The 22293-nt window shown below is 41.7% G+C and overlaps 1 protein-coding gene across 1 annotated transcript; it reads left to right on the top strand.

Moving 5' to 3' along the window:
- Positions 1 to 8976: 8976 nt before the first annotated feature.
- On the top strand, positions 8977 to 14894 carry LOC117807772 (mucin-5AC-like). Its single transcript, XM_034677177.1, has 14 exons — positions 8977 to 10702; positions 10808 to 10918; positions 11001 to 11162; positions 11237 to 11344; positions 11419 to 11574; positions 11662 to 11826; positions 11901 to 12068; positions 12152 to 12325; positions 12453 to 12560; positions 13544 to 13705; positions 13778 to 13882; positions 13986 to 14063; positions 14427 to 14509; positions 14597 to 14894. The coding sequence occupies exons 1-14, from the start codon at positions 8977 to 8979 to the stop codon at positions 14666 to 14668; spliced, it is 3378 nt and encodes a 1125-aa protein (XP_034533068.1). The 3' UTR covers positions 14669 to 14894.
- Positions 14895 to 22293: the final 7399 nt, after the last annotated feature.

Here is a 22293-nt window from a genome sequence, read left to right on the forward strand (position 1 = left end):
GGGGAAAAAAGTGAGTGGGTCTGTTTCAAGTTTTGGTGAAAACATTGGTGGCTTCCACTTTGAGTCCTATGGTTGTTGATATTTGTCTTAAACTGCATAATAATATGTCCGACTTGGACAAAGTGGATGTACAGACCTCCCGTGAAGCAAGTCATGCTTTGAGAATCTTAAATATATTGTTCTTGATCTTGACAGGATAGCAATGCCAAGAGTCTAATGTGAATAAATCTCTTGTATGAAGTAGTTTCAATGAAAACTGTTTACATTATTTAAACTTTTCTGCACATTTGCATTTTCTTCTTTGCAGAGGAAATACCAGACGTGCCAGTTTTGTCAACCACCACGACAGAAATCCCAAACGCAATAGCCACCACAGAAGAAGACTCAACTACCACCAATACTATCCCATCTCTTAGGCCTCCAACCCCAGAACTTGGTCCAACAGCATCCACTCCTGGTGAGATAGATGAAAATCTTGACTTCTGATGTTTTTTAGTTGGAAATGGGAGGTGTCTTAAGGGTGATTTCTGAGGGGCACCACATATAAAATGGAAACAGTCCCAAAGTATCAAGTTGGGATTGAGAAGCATTATTTTATTCTGCATTATTTGTTATACATTTTTTGTACCTGGGTTTGGTAGAATAGGACAATGGACATCCTTCGTATGTGTGTGTACAAGGTAGTCATGAAAACACTGTGTAGTTTAATGCCAAAAGAAAGAATATTGGTTGAAAATAGAAAGGGTCCGAGCAGTGACCCTTGGGGAACACCAAGGGTTTGACCTAGGGCAGGCTTAGTCCAAACCCTAAGGAAGAAATCCACCGTCTTGCTAAGGTCTTCATGTTAGAGCTCCCAACTGTCTTTGCATTATATAAGTCAGAATCAAGTTGATGTAATACTGCTACAGTTCCAGGCAGAGCCACAAGGTGGTGCCACCTTTCTGTTTTGGTTTCATATTACAGAGAAGTTGCTACTCTCTTAGACTGCAGTCGTTGTAACTTTCCTTGGCATGCCTTACGGGCTTTGACTCCAAGGTTTGGAACTATGGAGGACTAACTTCAATCAAATCAAAAACAAGTTCTGTAAACTTTCCATTGTTGGGTTATCCCTTTCTTCCATCCACAGAGCTGTGTCCTCTCAATGTCTGCCTTCCTCGTCAGTACCACTTCATCGATAAGACCCTGACCTGGCTGGAGGCGCAGATGTACTGCAGAGAGCAGTACACAGACCTGGCCACCGTTGACAACATAGAGGACATGAACAGTCTGGTGAACACAGCTCAGGACTCTACCGGAGGCTTTAAGGGGCAGGCCTGGATCGGCCTGCATGAAAACCTCACCAACTGGAGGTGGTCCTTTTCAGAATGGAGCTACTACAGACACAAAGAGCGGGACTACAGGAACTGGGATGTGTTTCAGCCGGACCGCTTCCATGGAAATAAGATGTGTGTGAGGATGTGGACCAGAGGGTGTTGGGACGACTTGCAGTGCTCCCTGAAAATCCCCTTCATCTGTTACGATGGTCTCTGTTCACTTTCTATAACCATAAAACAACCATAAAGTGCTCTTACTTCAATTAACACTGACTGGTGCCCTTTTATTTCACAGGGAGAACCAGTTCTACTCAACGTTTCATTTATGTTGGGACTCATTTGAACTGGTTTGAAGCCCGGCGTTACTGCAGGAGGCACCACACAGACCTGGCCAGTATCAGAAATGAGAAGGAGAACCAAGAAATTCACAGTATGGCACAAGACAGGGCCGTCTGGATCGGCCTCTATAGGTCTGGAAAGACTTGCACATGCTCTTGATTTTTTGGCTACATCTGTTTGATTTAAACAGTCAAATGTTGTTGCAGAGTTAAATATATGTTCCTATGTTTTCTGGAAAGGACCCGGGAATGGTCAGATCACAGTGAGTCCACCTATCGCAACTGGAAGCAAGGACAGCCAGATCATTTTGGAGGGAAAGAGAACTGCACTGCAACTGATCTTGGGAATGCAGGCCTGTGGTCAGATGAGCAATGCAGCAGGAAGCTTGTTTTCATGTGTTATGGGGAAAAAAGTAAGTGGGTCTGTTTCAAGTTTTGGTGAAAACATTGGTGGCTTCCACTTTGAGTCCTATGGTTGTTGATTTTTGTCTTAAACTGCATAATAATATGTCCGACTTGGACAAAGTGGATGTATAGACCTCCCGTGAAGCAAGTCATGCTTTGAGAATCTTAAATATATTGTTCTTGATCTTGACAGGATAGCAATGCCAAGAGTCTAATGTGAATAAATCTCTTGTATGAAGTAGTTTCAATGAAAACTGTTTACATTATTTAAACTTTTCTGCACATTTGCATTTTTTTTCTTTGCAGAAGAAATACCAGACGTGCCGGTTTTGTCAACCACCACGACAGAAATCCCAAACGCAATAGCCACCACAGAAGAAGACTCAACTACCACCAATACTATCCCATCTCTTAGGCCTCCAACCCCAGAACTTGGTCCAACAGCATCCACTCCTGGTGAGATAGATGAAAATCTTGACTTCTGATGTTTTTTAGTTGGAAATGGGAGGTGTCTTAAGGGTGATTTCTGAGGGGCACCATATATAAAATGGAAACAGTCCCAAAGTATCAAGTTGGGATTGAGAAGCATTATTTTATTCTGCATTATTTGTTATACATTTTTTGTACCTGGGTTTGGTAGAATAGGACAATGGACATCCTTCGTATGCGTGTGTACAAGGTAGTCATGACAAAATTGTGCAGTTTAATGCCAAAAGAAAGAATATTGGTTGAAAATAGAAAGGGCCCGAACAGTGACCCTTGGGGAACTCCAAGGGTTTTGACCTAGGGCAGGCTTAGTCCAAACCCTAAGGAAGAAATCCACCGTCTTGCTAAGGTCTTCATGTTAGAGCTCCCAACTGTCTTTGCATTATGTAACAGTCAGAATCAAGTTGATGTAATACTGATGCAGTACCAGGCAGAGCCACAAGGTGGTGCCACCTTTCTGTTTTGGTTTCATATTACAGAGAAGTTGCTACTCTCTTAGACTGCAGTCGTTGTAACGGTCCGACCGAGAGAGCACTCTCATATAATGCCTATTGTCTATTTGTCATGTAGGATAAATGAATAAAGCGTTGTGGAGACCCGTCATTATAAGGTGTTAATTCCTGTATAATAAACTGCTGTGTGGAGATCCCCACTCTGTCATCTCAAAGCTTTCTGATGCTCCCTCCCTATCTTGGGTCGACTGCTAACTGACAAGACTGCTAGCTCTCTCAACCTCCACCAGCAGCGTTACAATTACATGAGTGGAAAAGATGCAATCTTAAGAAACTACCCCTTAAGATATTGTTATTAAAAGAGTTCAACACAAGGTCTCTTTTATTGTGTGTTGCAGTTACAGCTCCCAGTACAAAGACTTCCTCATTGGAACATCCTTCGATAACCAAAGTGGACCAAACGAAAACCAGTACAAGTGAGTAGAACCAATTGCCCCTCTGATTACACAACTGTCACAACCTTTGAATACAATGTCTAATTTGCCGCTTTGTCCACTGCCACCAACACCACCACAGTGAGTCATCAGAAAGGAACCACATCTGACATAAAATCCACGACTGGGATTACGTCATTATGGCAGCCTTTGACCACAGGGGTGGACGAGATGATAGCAATTACAAGTGTGTACATTATTCCACATCTTCTAAAAAAAATGGGTCCAGCCAGTTTGAAATATGAATGTATGTCATGGATTAAATTTATCAGGAACCATCTCTTTTTTGTCCACTTTGAAGATGAAACTCCAAACAAGCCAAGTTTACCGACTACCACTACAAGCACCATACCAACCCTGAATATAGGGACCACCAGAGAAGCTGAATCCACCGAAGGCATTCTCCGCAATGGGTTTACTTCAACCCCACTCACGGACCAAACAAGATCTATTACTGGTGAGTTAAATAGAGATTTCATGTTATTGTTGGTGCTGACAGCGTATCCTTTAAATCCCCCTTTCCATTTGCAGGTAAGACACCAAACTGGCCACATTCATCCACAACCACCACCAAAGGATGCCTGTGTCCATGCCACTGTACAGATCAGACAGGGTCTTATGTCAGCTCAGAGAATACATCAGTAAGGCAGCCTGCAACCACAGAGGTGGACAAGGAAAGAGCCAATACCAGTCAGTAATTTATTTTTAGTTTTAATGATGATGGTAATGTTATTTTTTAAAACCATATTTTAATTTTGCATTGAAAATCTTTAATAAGCCACTTTGTCCACATTAGTTTAATAAGTGGTTAAAAAAGTCACCTGCTAGGGATCTCTGTTAAACTCATAACTTCCGCAAAATCCAGAATATAAGTTGCACTGGTATAGAGATGCAGTCTGTATTTTAAAGGATCCAAGAGAAAAAAAAGTTTAAACTGTGTTCACTCTTGAAAGCTTTAATTGCACTCAGCAATGTCCAGTTTCTATGCTGATGTATAGCTCTTTCTAGTACCATCTGTCATCGCCACCCTGCCAGTTTTTGAGCTCAGCCAACAGTAGCGTTGATACTTGTGAGGTACGGATGGATCCACTACCTCTGACCGATTCCAGAGACTTCTGCCAACCCTCTCCCCTGGTCACTTGTTGGCTTGAATTGAGAAGTCTCCTCAATCAAACCAGCACTGCACAAGATTTAATCATTTAATAGTATACCACCGTTTTCTTGACCCAATGAGGGGGAAAGCGTTAAAAAGTGGCACCACTAAACTGGTTTGCCTGGGGCTTTGAGCATTGCTTTTTTAAGCGCCATCTTATGGGTAAAATACCGCAAGTATACCAGCAAGTCATGCTGGTATATTGGTTGCACTGGTGTATAGGACGCAGCTCACTTTCAATGACAAAAAAGTATTAAAAGTGTTTCTTTTGCAGTAATTGAGCCATGGGATAAAGCTGTGTTGGTGTTGGTGTTCTAACACGTTGTCTTAGATTGGTTGCAATAATAATTGAAATTATAAGAATGATCAATGTCCTAATTCTGCAGAAGGGAGTCCAAGCCAATCACTGTTCACCACCACAGAAACACCAAACAGAAGTATGAGTACTGAGACCGGTCATCTCACCACAGATGTGGTCCTGCCTCAGCAGCCTTCAACCACAGAGGTCACGCAAACAAGGCCTACCAGTGAGTAGAACAATATTCATATTGATGGTGGGTGTTTGAACCTTTTAAAGAACATGTCTCTTTTTTGAAGGTGAAACTCCTAACCTGCCACTTCAGTCAACAACCGTCACCACAGAAACCCCAAAAACCAGCAACAGCCCTGAAACTGAATCCACCAGTGGTCCATTAAGTACAAATCCACCAAAAACTACTAAAAGTGAGTAAGACAAGTCTGAATTTCTTTGATGATGGACATGTCAAAGACTGCAAATACAATGTCTGATTTTGCAGATAAAACTTCCAACAAGCTGCTTATGTCCATCAATACCACCAGCATCACATCGACCCCAAATAAAAGAACCACCAATGAAATTGAATCAACTAATGGCCAGCTTACCACAGAGATTGTGTCACCTGAGCAGCCTTCAGTGCCAACTGGGGAACAAACAAGACCCTTCATCAGTGAGTATTTGTCTTAATCACATTTAAAGGTTAAATTTGAATCCTTTGAACCTCATGTTTCCATTAAGCAGCAGAAACCACTGACAACCCTACCAGGAGAGTCTCCACCACTACTGAGCCAACCACTGGTCCTGTCAGTACAAAGTTCACCTCATTTAGACAGCCCTCAACCACAGAGGAGCACCAAATCAGAACAGTTACCAGTGAGTACTTCTAAGTATTTTTGTTTTATTAATGGTGTTAGTGTTGCCACCTGTTAACACCACCTCTTTATTCTGCAGGTGAAACTCCAAGCTTGCTGCTATTGTCCACCACCATTATGTCAATGGCCTCCGAAAGAAGAACCACCGCTGAGATGGAGTCAACCGTTGGTTATCTAAGTACAAAGAAAATGCCAATTGGCCAGCCTTCATCCACAGGAGTTGCCCCCCAAAAAAACATTACCAGTGAGTAACATTAGTTTATATACATTGTGTTTTGTCACATCAAATGACTACAACGTTTCTTGTATGTAGATAAAACAACAAATGAGCCACGTTTGTCAAGTACCACAAGCATCACGGTGACCCCGTATCAGGAAACTACCACTGATCTTAAATCAACCACTGGTCATCGCAATACAGAGATTAACTCCTCTAAGAAGCCTTCAACCACAGTTCACCAAACAATGCCAACCTCAGGTGAGTTAAAGTTCTTTGATGTCATTGTTTGGGGTAAGCGAATTGAAGAAATATATGAACCCAGGGTTTAAAATGGTGAGCCTAGGACTGGTTAAAATACACAGGTCCTTTAAATCATGTGGAGCAGAGTTAAAAACCAGACAGGAATCTAAAATGAACAATGATCTAGTTTATTAACATAAAGGTTAATAAATAGACTTTAAAACAGGCGACAGGTGTAAAAGCGACAATAAAATACTATTTAACAAAGGCAAATAAAAGTCCAAGTCCAAAGTGGAACGTTCCTTCCACGTTTCTGAACTCCTGATGCTCCCCAACGCGGCCCACCTCACGTCGACTCTTCAAAAAGACCTAAGGGGATAGAACAATGGTTTTCCCGGGTTGGAGTTTGCCGACTACAGACCCAGGCTTGATGGAAATGGTGTTGGCGGACACTCGCTGCTCTGTTGACACTCCTCGATGCGGGATCCCTTGTCTCTGTGCTGCGTCATAGTGCACCTGTTACTTCTTGTCCTTCTTCCAGTCTACAACGTCTCTTGCTAGCATCCTGTTTCGTTTTCCTCCCTCACTTGGAAGGGATTTTGAGCGCCTTGCAGTGATTTCCACTACGGAGTCATAACCGGTTTTTAACGTATGTATGATGACCATCTTTCCATTTTGCAGAAGAAACTCCCAAGACACCTCCTACCACCACTACCACAGAGATCCCAGATACTGTAACCACCACGGATATTAAATCAACAACTGGTCGTGCCCGTGAAGGCATCACCTCACATGGTCAGCTTTCAACCACAGGAGAAGATCAATCAAGACCCTTTACAAGTGATTACACAGTGACCCAAGAAAAAAGGACCCAAACTGAGATAAAATCAACAACTGGTCCCAGTATATCAACTAAGCAGCCTTCAACCACAACTCAACACAAGCCACTTTTGACCACAGCCACTAAGAGCACCACACTGACCCCAACTGAGAAGACCTCTCCTGGAAGTAAATCAACCTCTGCTCATGTCAGAACCAAGGTTACCTCATTTGGCCAAACATCAACAACAAAAGAGGACAAAGCAAGTCACACAACCAGTGAGTGAATCTACTTTAACTTACATTGATGTTTGAAGTCTTGAAGCGTGTTAATATCATGTCTCCATCTTGCAGGTGAATCTCAAAAGCAGTCACTTTCTTCACCCAGAACTGAAGCTCTCTCAAATAAGGAAACCACAACCAAGACTGCATCAACATCACAACATGTCAGTGTAGATGAAACCTCATTAAGCCCGCCTGCAACCACAGAGCTGGACCAAAGGAAAAACAGTGAGTAGAATTAGCCTTTTGTTAAATTGATCATGGTATCGTCACATCCAATAAATTCAAATGTGTCTAATGCACAGATAAAACTCCAAGCCAACCAAGTTTGTCCACGACTGACACCACGGTGACCCCAGATACAGGAACATCCAGCTACATAAAGTCAACCACCGTTCATATCAGTACAGAGAGAAGTTCCCCTGAAAAGCCTTTGACCACCGAAGTTCACCCAACAAGAATCATGACCGGTGAGTGAAGTTTTTCTAGTTTTATTATTTGTGATAAAAATCATTAGTGAAGACTTATTCACCTAACAATGTCAGCCAGTCCTTTTAATTACCTTGTATTAACTCTCAGTCTGCCTCTGTTGTAGAAGCACCAAAGATATCAGCCACCATGGTGATGCCAGATACAAGTATATCCACTACCACTCACACAAATACTGAACCTCACAGTAGAGAGATAAGTCGGCCTTCAACCACGGTGGTGGACCAAGAAAGACCCTTTACTTGTGAGTAAAATTGATTTTAGTTTTTTATTTGTTACATCCCTATAACTCTTGTGACAAAATATGACGCACTTCACCTCATAACCCTGTAGGAAATATTATCCAGGAACTTATATGCTGTACATGTTGAGCTGTAGTATAAGTGTTGTAGTCAAGACCACATTAACCAAGACCAAGACATGTCCGACACCAGAGTGCACCGAGACCGAGACATTTAGGGATAGAGACCAAGTCAAGACCAAGACCAAGGCTGGGCAAGACCGTGACAAGACCAAGAAACATATATATCAATGAAAAATCATCATGAGAGTAAACAAAATAAAAGACTTCTGTTTATTTTTTATTTAAGTTTGCTTTAAATACAATTGACAGCAACAAAAAAGGTTTGGTTTTGTCTTTTTTGCCTTATTTTGAGAGACTTTTGACTCCTTAAGTTTTGTTTTGGTCTTCGTTAGTTTAACTTTCACTTCAGATTAGAGTTAAAACTGTGTTTTCTGTTGCCTGTGATCTCAGGAGAGGCAGGAAGTCGTAGCGGTAGCTGAGCGGGATTATTTTGTCAAGACTTTTTTTCTCTTGTATCCGCTTTGCAGATGAAACTCCCAACACGCATCCTTTTTCCACTACCACAAACACTCCACATACAACAACCTCTACAGACATCGGATCAACAACTGATCATGCCAGTGAAGAGATCACCTCACATGATCAGCCTTCAACCACAGGAGCAGACCAAACAAGACCCTTTACAAGTGATTACACAGTGACTCAAGAAAAAAGGACCCATACTGGGATAAAATCAACAACTGGTCCCAGTATATCCACTAAGCAGCCTTCAACCACAACTCAACACAAGCTACTTTTGTCCACAGCCACTATGAGCACCACACTGACCCCAACTGAGAAAACCTCTCCTGGAAGCAAATCAACCTCCTCTCGTGTCAGTACTAAGGTTACCTCATCTGGCCAAACTTCAACGACAATAGAGGACCAAACCACTACCAGCACCACACTGACCCCAACCGAGAAGACCTCTCCTGGAAGAAGATCAACCTCTGCTCATGTCAGTACCAAGGTTACCTCATCTGGCCAAACTTCAACGACAAATGAGGACCAAGCCACTACCAGCACCACACTGACCCCAACCGAGAAGACCTCTCCTGGAAGAAGATCAACCTCTGCTCATGTCAGTAACGAGGTTACCTCATCTGGCCAAACTTCAACAACAATAGAGGACCAAACCACTACCAGCACCACACTGACCCCAACTGAGAAGACCTCTCCTGGAAGCAAATCAACCTCCTCTCGTGTTAGTACAAAGGTTACCTCATCTGGCCAAACTTCAACGACAAATGAGGACCAAGCCACTACCAGCACCACACTGACCCCAACCGAGAAGACCTCTCCTGGAAGAAGATCAACCTCTGCTCATGTCAGTACCAAGGTTACCTCATCTGGCCAAACTTCAACAACAAAAGAGGACCAAAACAGCACCACACTGACCCCAACTGAGAAGACCTCTCCTGGAAGCAAATCAACCTCCTCTCGTGTTAGTACTAAGGTTACCTCATCTGGACAAACTTCAACAACAAAAGAGGACCAATCCACTACAAGCAACACATTGACCCCAACTAAGAGGACCACTCCTGGAAGCAAATTAACTTCCGCTCGTGTTAGTACCAAGGTTACCTCATCTGGCCAAACTTCAACGACAAATGAGGACCAAGCCACTACCAGCACCACACTGACCCCAACTGAGAAGACCTCTCTTGGAAGCAAATCAACCTCTGCTCATTTCAATACAAAGGTTACCTCATCTGGACAAACTTCAACAACAAATGAGGACCAAACCACTACCAGCACCACACTGACCCCAACTGAGAAGACCTCTCCTGGAAGCAAATCAACCTCCTCTCGTGTTAGTACCAAGGTTACCTCATCTGGCAAAACTTCAACGACAAATGAGGACCAAGCCACTACCAGCACCACACTGACCCCAACCGAGAAGACCTCTCCTGGAAGAAGATCAACCTCTGCTCATGTCAGTACCAAGGTTACCTCATCTGACCAAACTTCAACAACAAATGTGGACCAAGCCACTACCAGCACCACACTGACCCCAACCGAGAAGACCTCTCCTGGAAGAAGATCAACCTTTGCTCATGTCAGTACCAAGGTTACCTCATCTGGCCAAACTTCAACGATAAATGAGGACCAAGCCACTACCAGCACCACACTGACCCCAACCGAGAAGACCTCTCCTGGAAGAAGATCAACCTCCTCTCGTGTTAGTACCAAGGTTACCTCATCTGGCAAAACTTCAACGACAAATGAGGACCAAGCCACTACCAGCACCACACTGACCCCAACTGAGAAGACCTCTCCTGGAAGAAGATCAACCTCTGCTCATGTCAGTACCAAGGTTACCTCATCTGGACAAACTTCAACAACAAAAGAGGACCAATCCACTACAAGCAACACATTGACCCCAACTAAGAGGACCACTCCTGGAACTGAATCAACCACTGGTCATCAAAGTACAGGGATCAACTCCTCCCAGCAGCCTTCAACCACAGAGGTTCCTGAATCTGAAACCATAACAAGTGAGTTAAATTGCTGTTGGTCTTAGTGTTTGTGGTATGAGTCATAAAGTAATATTCATGCAGTAAACAATTCCCCCAAACCTTGTTGTTGACATGTTTTTGAAGATACAAGAACCTCCACTAATATAGAATCAACCACTGGGCATTTCAATGTGAAGACGGCATCTTCTAAGCAGCCCTTAACCACAGAGATTGGCCAATCAAGAACTTCTACCAGTGAGTTTAATGATACTCTTGTGTCATTGATGGTAATGGTGGTAATGTTGTACTATGTGAATGCAATGGAACTATTTTGCAGGTGGAACTCAAAATGGGCCACTGTCTTCCACAACCTCCAAAACGAGCCCAAATAAAAGATCCACCACCAAAACTAAATCAACAATTGGTCATGTCGATACAGTGACTAAATCCTTTAAGCAGCCTTCAACTACAAAGTTGGACGAGACACACACCATCACAAGTGAGTACAATCTGTTTTTAGATCAACTGTGGGTCGTGTTGTTGCACTGTGATTACCATGTTCCTATTTTGCAGATACAACCCCCTGCGACCCTCTTCCGTCGAGTACAACCAGCACCACATTGACCCCAAATATAGGAACCACTTCAACCCCACATGTGGCCCAAACAAGAGCCACCACTGGTGAGTGTTATTAGTTGGAGTATTATGATGTTGTTAGCATTGTGACCTTAAAATCCTTTACTTCTGGTTTTCAGAAGAAACCTCAAGTACGCCAGTTTTGGCCACTACAAAAAAGGAAATCCCAAATACAAGGACCACCACTGATATAAAATCAACAACTGTCCGTCAAAGGAAAACCTCTTCAGAGAAACTTTCAACCACAAAGATGGACCAAACAAAAACCTCAACTAGTGAGTTACATAATTTCTAGTTTTATTCAACATGTTACCATCATCACAGAGACCCAAAATAAAAGAGCCACCTTAATTTTTTCACAGTTAAAACGACAAATAGCCCACTTTCATCCACCTCCACAACAACGGGCACACCAGATAGAAGTACCACAACTAACACCCAGTCAACTACTTCTCCTCCCAGTACAGAGTTTATCTCTTCCAAACAGCCTTCAACCACAGAGATGGACCAAAAAAGCACAACTTCCAGTGAGTTGAATTGTTTTCTTTGTTTCATAAATGGTAGAAATATTGAGGCACTGTGAATACAACCTCCTTTTTAGCAGATGGAGCTCATAACAAGGCAATTTTGTCGACTACCCTGACCACAGAGGTCCCAAATAAAAGACCTACCACTGAAATGGAAACGACTGCCGGTCGTGTCAGTACAGAGAAGGTCTCAGCCGAGCCGTCTTCAGCCACAAAGCTGGACCAAACAGAAAGTGTTACAGGTGAGTGTATTGACTGTGAGTTTCATTAAAGGTGACGACTTTGAGCTCTGTTTATACCTTAATATAAAATGCTCATTTAGCAGATGAAACCCCAAACTGGACGCCTTTATCCACTTATACTACCAGCACCACACTGAACCCAAGTAAGAGAACAACCAATAACATAAATAAAGCAACTACTGGGCATGCCAGTACAGAGATGACGTCATCCAAACAGTCTCCAACAACAGAAGTTCACCAAACAAGACCCATTACAAGTGAGTGGAAGTATTTTCTAGCCGACTGTCGGTGGTGATGTTGTCACTTCTGAATAATATGTTACCATTTTTCCATACGAGGTTCAAACAAGCCAACTTTCTCTAATATTTATGACTATGTCCCCAGCAACTCCTGCTATCAGAACCATCACTGAGATCAAATCAACTACTGGTGATGACACCTCACTTGGACAGCTTCTTACTAAAGAGGAGTACCAAACTAATTCTATTACTGGTGAGTCACATATCATTTTTCACACTCTGTAGCATAAAAGCAGCTCAAATGCGTTTAGAGTTGTATCAATTGTAGCAGAAATAGGGCCCAACTTGTGGCCTTGTTTGACCACATGTGTAACTGAAGCCAAGTACAAACTTACTCCTTAATCTGAAGTAGACAATCCACCATGTTGTTAAATTTTCAAGATGATCTCAGTTGTATCCTAAGACATAATCCTGATTTTAACCTAATGTGGTTAGAAGTCGTGGTACAATATTTAGCTCAAAGGAAGCATGTAATTTGCAAATTTTAAGGGACCAAGTAATGACCCCTGGGGAACACCTTAGACTATATATTTCCAACTAAGGATGAACGCTCAGTGAAGTAACCCAACCCACTATGCCCTTTACTGATAAGTTTAGTAGCCTACCCCTTGGCTCCTGTTGTCCCCCAAAGCCTGAGATAGAAAGGACAGATGAGGAGCGAGAGCCAGCACATCACTGGGGGGGTTATCCAAGTTAGGCCCATAACACCTCGGGCAGTCTAAACAGTTAGCTCTAGAGTCTCTTAGCAACCTCCCTCCATGCCAGCTCCCACTGTCCATCGTATCCACCAGCAGAACACCCCAATTTAATAAACCAACCTGCCACGTTCAATGGACCCAGAATCCGTACATGCAAGCTCCAGGTAGTGACAACACTGATACTACCTACTCTACCACCTGGACCCTCGCAGACCCCACCACCTAACACACAACAAGAAGAGTCTGTAGTTAGATATTAGAAGACAGGGGAGGCAGAGCCAAGATGAGATGCTGGTCTAGGCTGTGTGCTCGACTTCCCCCCTATTGAATAGTCCTTAATTCTGTTTTGACCCCCAACTGATATTACTTCATCCAGACCAAGGTACTGACTTGTATCCCAGGAAATTCTTCTCTGTATCATGCCAAAATATCTGAATTTTATTTAAACATATAATTTGTCTGTGTGTCTAATTTTTAGACCAAACCTCTCATAAATCAACATATTCCACTGTCACCACAATGGCACCAAGTAAAGGAACCACTCCCGGTACTAAACCAACCACCAGTCATTTCAGCACAGAGGAGACTTCACCTGAGCAGCCTTTGACCTTTAGGACGGACCAAACAAAGCCTATTTCCAGTGAGTTGTATTAGAATTCTTAAATTTGCATTGATGGCAGTCACTGCAAAAGCTTAATGGTGTATTTTGTAGGTGAAGCTCCAAACAAGCACCACTTGTCCACCGGCACAACCACAGAGGTCCCACAGAAAGTATCCACCAATGAGAGACTCTCGGCTAGTACAGAATTCATCTCTGGTAGGTCTGGTGTATCTTTCATGGGGAAATAGCTTATTTAAAGATACGCCCTGAACGTTGTGATTAATCTATGTCTTAATTTAATGTCCCTTAAAAAAAAAAGAAAATCCAGACAACTTACGCATTGCCACATCTGAGCAGCCCTCAACCCCACAAGTGGACCCAACAGGTCCCTCTACTGGTAAGTTAAATTTGATAATTCTCATAAGTAGAGGACTCTCATGCCCTTTCAACATTTACAGAGATTTAAATAAGTAGTGTTTAACTTCAAAAATGGAGCAAATTAAGTATTTGTGTAGATGAAAACATGACCGTGACTTTCATATTCATCTCTTTGGCATTAACCAAAGTTATGGTTCCATAAACTTTATTGCTCATTTTGCAATGTTGATACCAAAAGTTGGGCCAGTTCCTTGTTTTAAAACAGCACTTTGGATACTTTTATTGGATTTCACAGTTAACTTTATTTAAGGTTAACACTCTGTATGTGTTTGAGTCAGAAGTCAGTTCAACTAACCTTGTTGGTTTTGTTTGCTCTTGGCAGATTATGTGGTCATCCTGGGAGTGAAACTTAGCTCTGGAACACAAATGAGCGAAGATGAACTCAAAGAGTTAGTAGCAGTACAGGTGAGATTTGAGACATGGTCCCTCTTAGCACTAACTCTCCATTTCAGTTCTGGCTCCATTTCTGGTCTGATATTTGTACTTTGTCAGTTTCGCAATCTTCTAATAGAAAAGGGACTTCCTGGGAGCATCAAGGTGAGCTTACTGCGACGACTGGAATAATCACAAACCAGCTGACTGACAGTGAATGGAGGAGCAACATGGATTGTGATCTTTATCACTCATTACCAAATGTTTCACATAAAACAACAGGCCACTGACATTACCAAGTCCCTAAAAAGCTTATGTGATGTGATTCATTTTTCAATTTCTCAATGTACTTAACGTGTGCTTTTTAAACTTTACATTTGATTGTTTCTCAATAAAGAGAGGGGTAAAGTTTTCTGTAGTTGCTTTCTTGTACTGGGATTCCTTGAATAATCTTGTCTCATATGTCACTAGTTTGTTGGAACTGCTTAGCTTAGTTTCAGAATAGAGAATAGAAACAGAAGATATAGCCGATCTTGCTCTCTCTTGCTAGCCACCAACACTTGTTTATCTTGTTCTTTCTAAATATAATAAACATAAGTAATTATATATCACCAATCCATCAAATCGTGTAAAAAACAAACAAACAAAAAACACTTTAACCAAGCAGAAACTTCTGGTGTTTGAAATGCTTAAACTGCAGTTCCTTGAGTGTCCACTTGAGGCTGGCTTCAGAAGCTCAGGAAGTCCTTTATTAGCACATAGCACAAAGTAGCTGTGATTCAGGAGGCTGACCCGGGACTTCGACCAGATTCGGCCCATCTCCGATCTGCTGTGGTCTGGAGCAGGACCGCCGTACAGTTGGAGTCATGTGACCAAGTTTTTCCTGCGGTAATTCCTGAATCAACGATCATCCTCCTCCTCTCCTCATCCATGTTGTCTTTCTGGTCCTCTGAAAAACCTCTGACCTGTTGACTCCAGGCCTGGCTCGGCTCATCATGACGGTTTGTTGTTGTAGTTAAGTGAAATACGATCTGGTGATAACACAGAGTGTTTTATTCTGAAAATTAACCGGATGTTTTCATTTTGTTTTGGTGCCTGACTTCCTGTCCCGCTCCCTCTGCTCTGTTGAGATTGATGCGTCGTGCTTCGGCATCCGGCAGAAATAGACGTCTTGTGTATCTGATCTGGAGGGCTCTGACCTGCCGGATCAGACAACAGAGTGGATCCAGTGGAAGTTAACACTTTGACTAAGATAGAAACCTATCAACTCTAGTACCGTGACAGATTGGAGACGGCCCCGACACAGATCCGGTGGAATTTGACTGTAATGGCTTGCCTCAACTCCACCTTTTTGTCACTTGCTTGGTCAACAGAATGATAATTTCATAATGTGTAATATGGGGAACACCATTTTTGTGGTTTTTATGAGACCACATCCGTTTTTAATACAGTCTATGCATTTAGCAAAAAAGTTCTGCACCAGGCAGGTTTTGGCAAGGGACACTTTAGGCCACCAGGCTCAAATGATTGCATATCAAAAGCAAATTGTCGTTTTGTCTTTGTTTTCATTCAAATATACTTAAGAATTGTGAGGAGGCACCCCAAAGCATTTTTCTCTAAATATAAGACACTTCTTTGATCTTCAGAAACTTTCTTTGAACCTTTTTCGTATTTGATGTTGCCAAACCCTCTCCTTTTGAGTGTGGGTGGGCTGGGGGCTTCCCTTGCTTGGACATCCTTCAACTAATGCCACGTAGTATTTACATTGTAAAGGCCCTGTTAAAGGGTCAGAGTCCATTTAACGCCTACCATTAGTCATGTTTCTTGAGACCAGAGGAGTTCTCTGCAGGACTGATAGAGTTTGTGTAAAATGACGCTGCTTTCCTCTCACACTGTTGCAGCAGATTGTCTAAATACTTCGGAAAAACAAAAAGAAAGTATTGTTTGTTCATCAATATAAAATGGTATTTAAGTTGACTTGAGTGTGACTACTTCATGGTAGAAATAGTGTCAAAAATGGAGGAACTCTAGTGCTTTTACCTGGGTTACTTCAGGTGCCTGTGTACATTTTTTACCAACATTTGTATTGATTCCTAAAGTGATGATCGTCTGATGTAAACCCAGTTTAAAGCTCCTGTTGGGAACTTACAGTGTTTCAACTTTTGCACTCCCTGTGGTCAAAGCAGTGCCTCTTACCTGTTTATTGATGTGGTTTTTTTTTTTAACAAAACACCCCATCATGCTATTTTTGTAATTCCATTGAGTCTTCCTGTTTTGGCAACTTGCACACCTTGGACATCTACCCTGTGGCTGCAGTTTCTGACGTCAAAAGTAGCCACGGTAGCACCAGACAATCTGGTCTCTAATGGTCTTGTTTTCTTTATGAGGGTCATAAAGAGGCTTCCCTTTTAAATACAGTGTCCCTGACAACCAGCTAGAAACTCATTACAGGAGCTTTAAGGCGTGAGCTGGAATACCTACAACAAACACGTTTCACAAGATATTATCCGGTCATAAATGTGAAGCCCACAGAGATAATGACGAGATAAATTCACATTCAACTACCCAACCCCTCAACCCAGGCAACAAGGGGTCAAAATACATACGAATACCTTTTGTTGTGTTACTGTGAGAACAACACTCTATCTTTAGATTCATCTATCTTTATACTATTCATCATAGGCCTATATCTTAATGACTCAATCACAGAGGTCATAATAATGACTCTGTATAGGCCCCACAATGACACCAGTCACGCCAAAGATGAGGCTGGAAACCATGGTGTCATATTTCATTGTAATCTCAGTGTTGATAGTCAGGTCTCTAAAGTATGGTCTTGTTTCCAACAGCTGAGTCTAACCTCCAAGGTCAGACCATTTCTGTCTTCCTCTGATTTAGTAAAGACCAGGGTCTGTATGCATGTCCAGCAATTAGCGATGAAAACCATCCACTTTGTACTAATGGTGAAAAAGAAATGGATTACCAGTATGCATGAGCCAGGTGAACGCCCCAACAAAGCATTACATGTAACGGCAGTAGACCCCACCATTACAGGTGATAACACACCTGTTAGGCTGTTTTAAGGATGGCGGACATCGTGCTTATGTGTTACCATTTATGACGAAATATGCAAGGACAACAGATATTTAGGGATCGAACGAATCCTTTGGAAAAGTATGACGATGTCGAAATGTAAAATCTAGATTTAAAAGAAGCAACATAGTTCTTAGGTAACCTACCAGCAATACCATGAAGTGAATCCTTCCCAAACAACTCCGTTAACAAGTCCTCATCCTTCAACGGGGGGACAGGTGGTCCTCCACTTGTACCACGTTGGTGGTGGTGCTGCTTATTTTATGTTGTAGGTCTTTTAATGTGGGTTCAGAAACACCTCACGCATGTACCGGTTCAAGATCTTTAGCCAAACTTTCCCTTTCTCTTTGTTTGTTATCTTGATGATTGACTTGCTGATAATATTTCTTTATTCATTCTATACTCATGTAATAAAATGTCCATTTTCTTCTTCTGCTGAAAAACTGTTTTTTCTTGATCTTCTCTCAGTCACACCAGTACGGCTCGCCATGTTTATTGTTGTTTATGCATAGTAGGCATGCACAATTCAAATTTGTTGGATAGGGGTTCTCCAGGAGGTTCCCTGGATATATGACGTTATGCACCAGCCTCGCTTTCACGGCGCAATTAGTTAATTGGCCAATTATTAGCAGTCGTGCATGTGGCTAACGCTACGGCCAAATGGGCCGTTCCATAACGGTATGTTAAGACTAATGGTCCCGTTGGAGTAATGGCTGGACGTGCATACGGGCCCTGGTTATTGTAAAGCACTCCACTCTGGCATAAGTAAAGGGAACATCCACAGGCTCCAGCTCAAACAACGCACTGCTGCACAGCTTTTAACTCGCTCTAGCGGAAGAGAGCACATGACTCTTGTTCCTGCTGACCTCCGCTGGCTATCAGTTTGTTGTAGAATTGATTTTAAGATTGTATTACTAAATGGTCAGGCACCCCCTTATTTTTGTGGCCTCTTAACCTTTTATGTTCCTGATAGCTGTTTGATCCTTAATCATAGTTTGTAACCAAAGGTGATCAGGCTTTCACTGAGCTTTAGGTTAGTCAAGTCTGTATCCTCTTAAATCCTCACTGAATACTTTATCATAAGGCTTTCTCTGAACTGGTGGGCTATTGATATCTTATTTATTTTATCTTATTCTTGATATAACTATTTTACCCTTGTGTTTCAATGTATGTTAACTTTGGTTTGAAAACTGCATTATAAATAGAGTTATTGTTATCATTATTATTACAGCTGGCTCACAGTGCAAACAAATTACTTTGACTTTGTTTGACATGTCTCATCAGAAGCCCAGTGTTAATCTCATTGGCAATAAATGCACCATAACTCCATACATTTGCTTATCATGTCCTGGGATGAACAGTGACTCATGACATGGCTTATTTTATGACTATAGGAGCGGCTTATAGTTCTTTATCATTAGTGACGTGAGAACAAAAAGAGGTGTGGGTGGGCGCTGGATGTAATCAGCAGCAGTCATAAGTCAGAATCGAGCCATAGACTGAGACATTACAGCTCCTCTCCTCTCAGACTTCACAGGTAAGACAAAACATTAAAATCTGCTCTATGATTATTTTATCCCTGAAGTAACCTCAGTTATTTTTTTATTTCTAACTTTAATTACAGAACTCTGTCTTTAATTTCAGAATTCTTTGTTCTCAGAATTCCAACTTTAATCTATGAATTCCCAATTTATTTAAAGAATTCCGACTTTAATCTATGAATTCTGACTTGTATCTCAAAACTCTTAATCTCCGAATTCGGACTGTTCCGCCTTTAATCTCAGAATTCTTTAATATCAGAATTCCACCTTTAATCTCAGGTGTCAGACTTTTTTAGAATTCCTACTTTGAAGTAAGAATTCCAACTTTAATTCAAGAATTCTAACTTTAATCTCAGAATTTCAGCTTTAATCTCAGGTGTGAGACCTTTTTAGAATTCCTACTTTAACCTCAGAACTCTTTAATCTCAGAGATCTGACTTTAATCTAAGAATTCTGACTTTAATCTCAGGTATCAGACTTTTTTTTAATTCCTATTTTAACCTCAGAACTTTTTAATCTCAGAATTTTGACTTTAATTGAAAAAGTTCCAACTTGCATCCCAAAACTCTTTAATCTCAGAATTCTAATTTAAAGCCAGAATTCTTAAAAATATATCAGAGTTCTGAGAAATATATCAGAATTTTAAAAACAAATTCAGACATTGTATGTTTTTTTTATCGGCCTAACCTCCAAAAAAGGACTCAGTAAGCACCATTTAATCTATGGATGTTTCTTTTAACACCTTCTATCTGAATGTAGTTATTTTAAAGCACAGCTTTTTTGACTCAAGTGTAATTTGAATGAGTTATTTAACATCTTGATTGTTATTTAGAAGAAAAGAAAGATTGTGACTCTCTGGTCTAATCAGTATTTTTGGTTATTTCTGTTGTGCAATTGCAGGAAAGCAAGACAGGAGTAAAAGATGAACGAGTCTGGAGTCTTTGATGCTACAGGCAGCTTCAGCATGGGGAGCAGCCGCCTCGCAGGGGACAGACTCTACGTCACTAATGAAGCAGCTCTCGGTCTTCTTCTGACCGGCCTGTGCGTGGGGATCATTTATTTACTTGTCTTCATGATAGCTGTGTGCCGCAAAAAAATCCACACTCAACACCTCACAGTGTTCATGGTGTCGTTCACCTTCACCTCTGTCCTCCAGATGCTGTCCACATCTGTGGTGGTGATGAGCCTTCTGGGTATCTACTGTGATCTGAAACACTGTGATTATCTGCTGGTTGTGTGGTTAGCGTCCCGACGATTAGGAGTGCTTCTCCACCTGCTGGTGGGGCTTGAGTTCTTGCTGATCCGTAGCAAGTCTCGCTTCGGCTCCAGACTTCTGCGAACGCACTGGACCCTGCCTGTCGTCCTCACGCTGAGTCTCATAAGCATACTTTTCGCTCGGGTCCTCGAAGCTTCTGTGTTTCTGGGTGCAGTTGCTATAACTCTGACTTGTCTTGTATCAATTCTAGCCTGCCTCTCCTTTAAAAACATGAAAAAATACTCTATAATAGTTGCTTGGTTAGCCTTCGCCACGTTGGGAACCTACTGTCCCAGTTTTGTGTTTGAGTGCATAGCCCTTAGCGGTCTGTCTGTTTCTGCATACGTGTATGACATCTTTCTGTGTTTGACAAACATGCGTCTGCTGATGGATGGATTTTTATGCTGGTTGATCTTCAGGACAACTCCTGAAGCAGCTCCACAGCGGCTGGAGGCAGGGCAGGTGAACCTTGATCCTCTCAGCCAGGTCCCATTCTGAGTGGATGATGGAATGTGGAGCCCTGGAAAAAGTCAATGTGTGTGGCTGTTCCTCTGTCACTGAACTGTGCTCGATAATTAAGATTCATAATGAACAGTTAAAGAATAAACAGTAATCACTGAAGTTAAGGTTACACTTTTCTCTGTGTATTTACTTCTTGACTTCTTGAAAATCATTGATTTGGCTGAAGAATGGAAACAGGGGGAACAGCTTGTCTGGGTGTGTTTTGGTGTCAAAGTCAAACATAAGTCAGTGATCATAAAATTTTTATACATAGGTCTGATAAGCCAATCAGACCATAAACAGAACAATCAACAGGTTTCATGTAGATTAATACTGATGACGCTCATGCATACCGCTAATCCATTTATTTTTCACCATTAGTACAAACGACCCGTTTTCATCGCTAATGGCTGGACGTGCATACGGGCCCTGGTTATGGTAAAGCACTCCACTCTGGCATAAGTAAAGGGAACATTCACAGGCTCCAGCTCAAACAACGCACTGCTGCACAGCTTTTAACTTGCTCTAGCAGAGGAGAGCACATGACTCCTGTTCCTGCTGACCTTCACTGGCTCTCAGTTGGTTGTAGAATTGATTTTAAGATTGTATTACTAAATGGTCAGGCACCCCCTTATTTTTGTGGCCTCTTAACCTTTTATGTTCCTGATAGCTGTTTGATCCTTAATCATAGTTCGTAACCAAAGGTGATCAGGCTTTAGGTTAGTCAAGTCTGTACCCTCTTAAATCCTCACTGAATACTCCCTTCTATCATATGGCTTTCTCTGAACTGGGGGTCTATTGATATCTTATTTATTTTATCTTATTCTTGATATAACTGTTTTACCCTTGTGCTTTAATGTATGTTAACTTTGGTTCTGAAAACTGCATTATAAATAGTTATTGTTATCATTAATATCACAGCTGGCTCACAGTGCAAACAAATTACTTTGACTTTATTTGACATTCTCTTCAGAAGCCCAGTGTTAATCTCATTAGCAATAAATGCACCATAACTCCATACATTTGCTTATCATGGCCTGGGATGACCAGTGACTCATGGTGGCTTACTGGAACGGGCAATAGAGTTAAGACATGATTTATTTTATGACTTTAGGAGCGGATTATAGCTCTTTATCATTAGTGACGTGAGAACAAAAAGAGGTGTGGCAGGGCGCTGGATGTAATCAGCATCAGTCATAAGTCAGAATCGAGGCATAAACTGAGACATTACAGCTCCTCTCTTCTCAGACTTCACAGGTAAGACTGAACATTAAAATCTGCTCTATGATTATTTTATACCTGAAGTAACCTCAGGTATTTTCTTATTTCTAACTTTAATCACAGAACTGTGTCTTTAATTTCAGAATTCCTTAATCTCAGAATTCCAACTTTAATCTAAGAATTCTGACTTTTTTAGAACTCCTACT

Source organism: Notolabrus celidotus, chromosome 23 (genome assembly GCF_009762535.1).
Source record: "Notolabrus celidotus isolate fNotCel1 chromosome 23, fNotCel1.pri, whole genome shotgun sequence".
NCBI classification, from domain to species: Eukaryota; Metazoa; Chordata; class Actinopteri; order Labriformes; family Labridae; genus Notolabrus; species Notolabrus celidotus.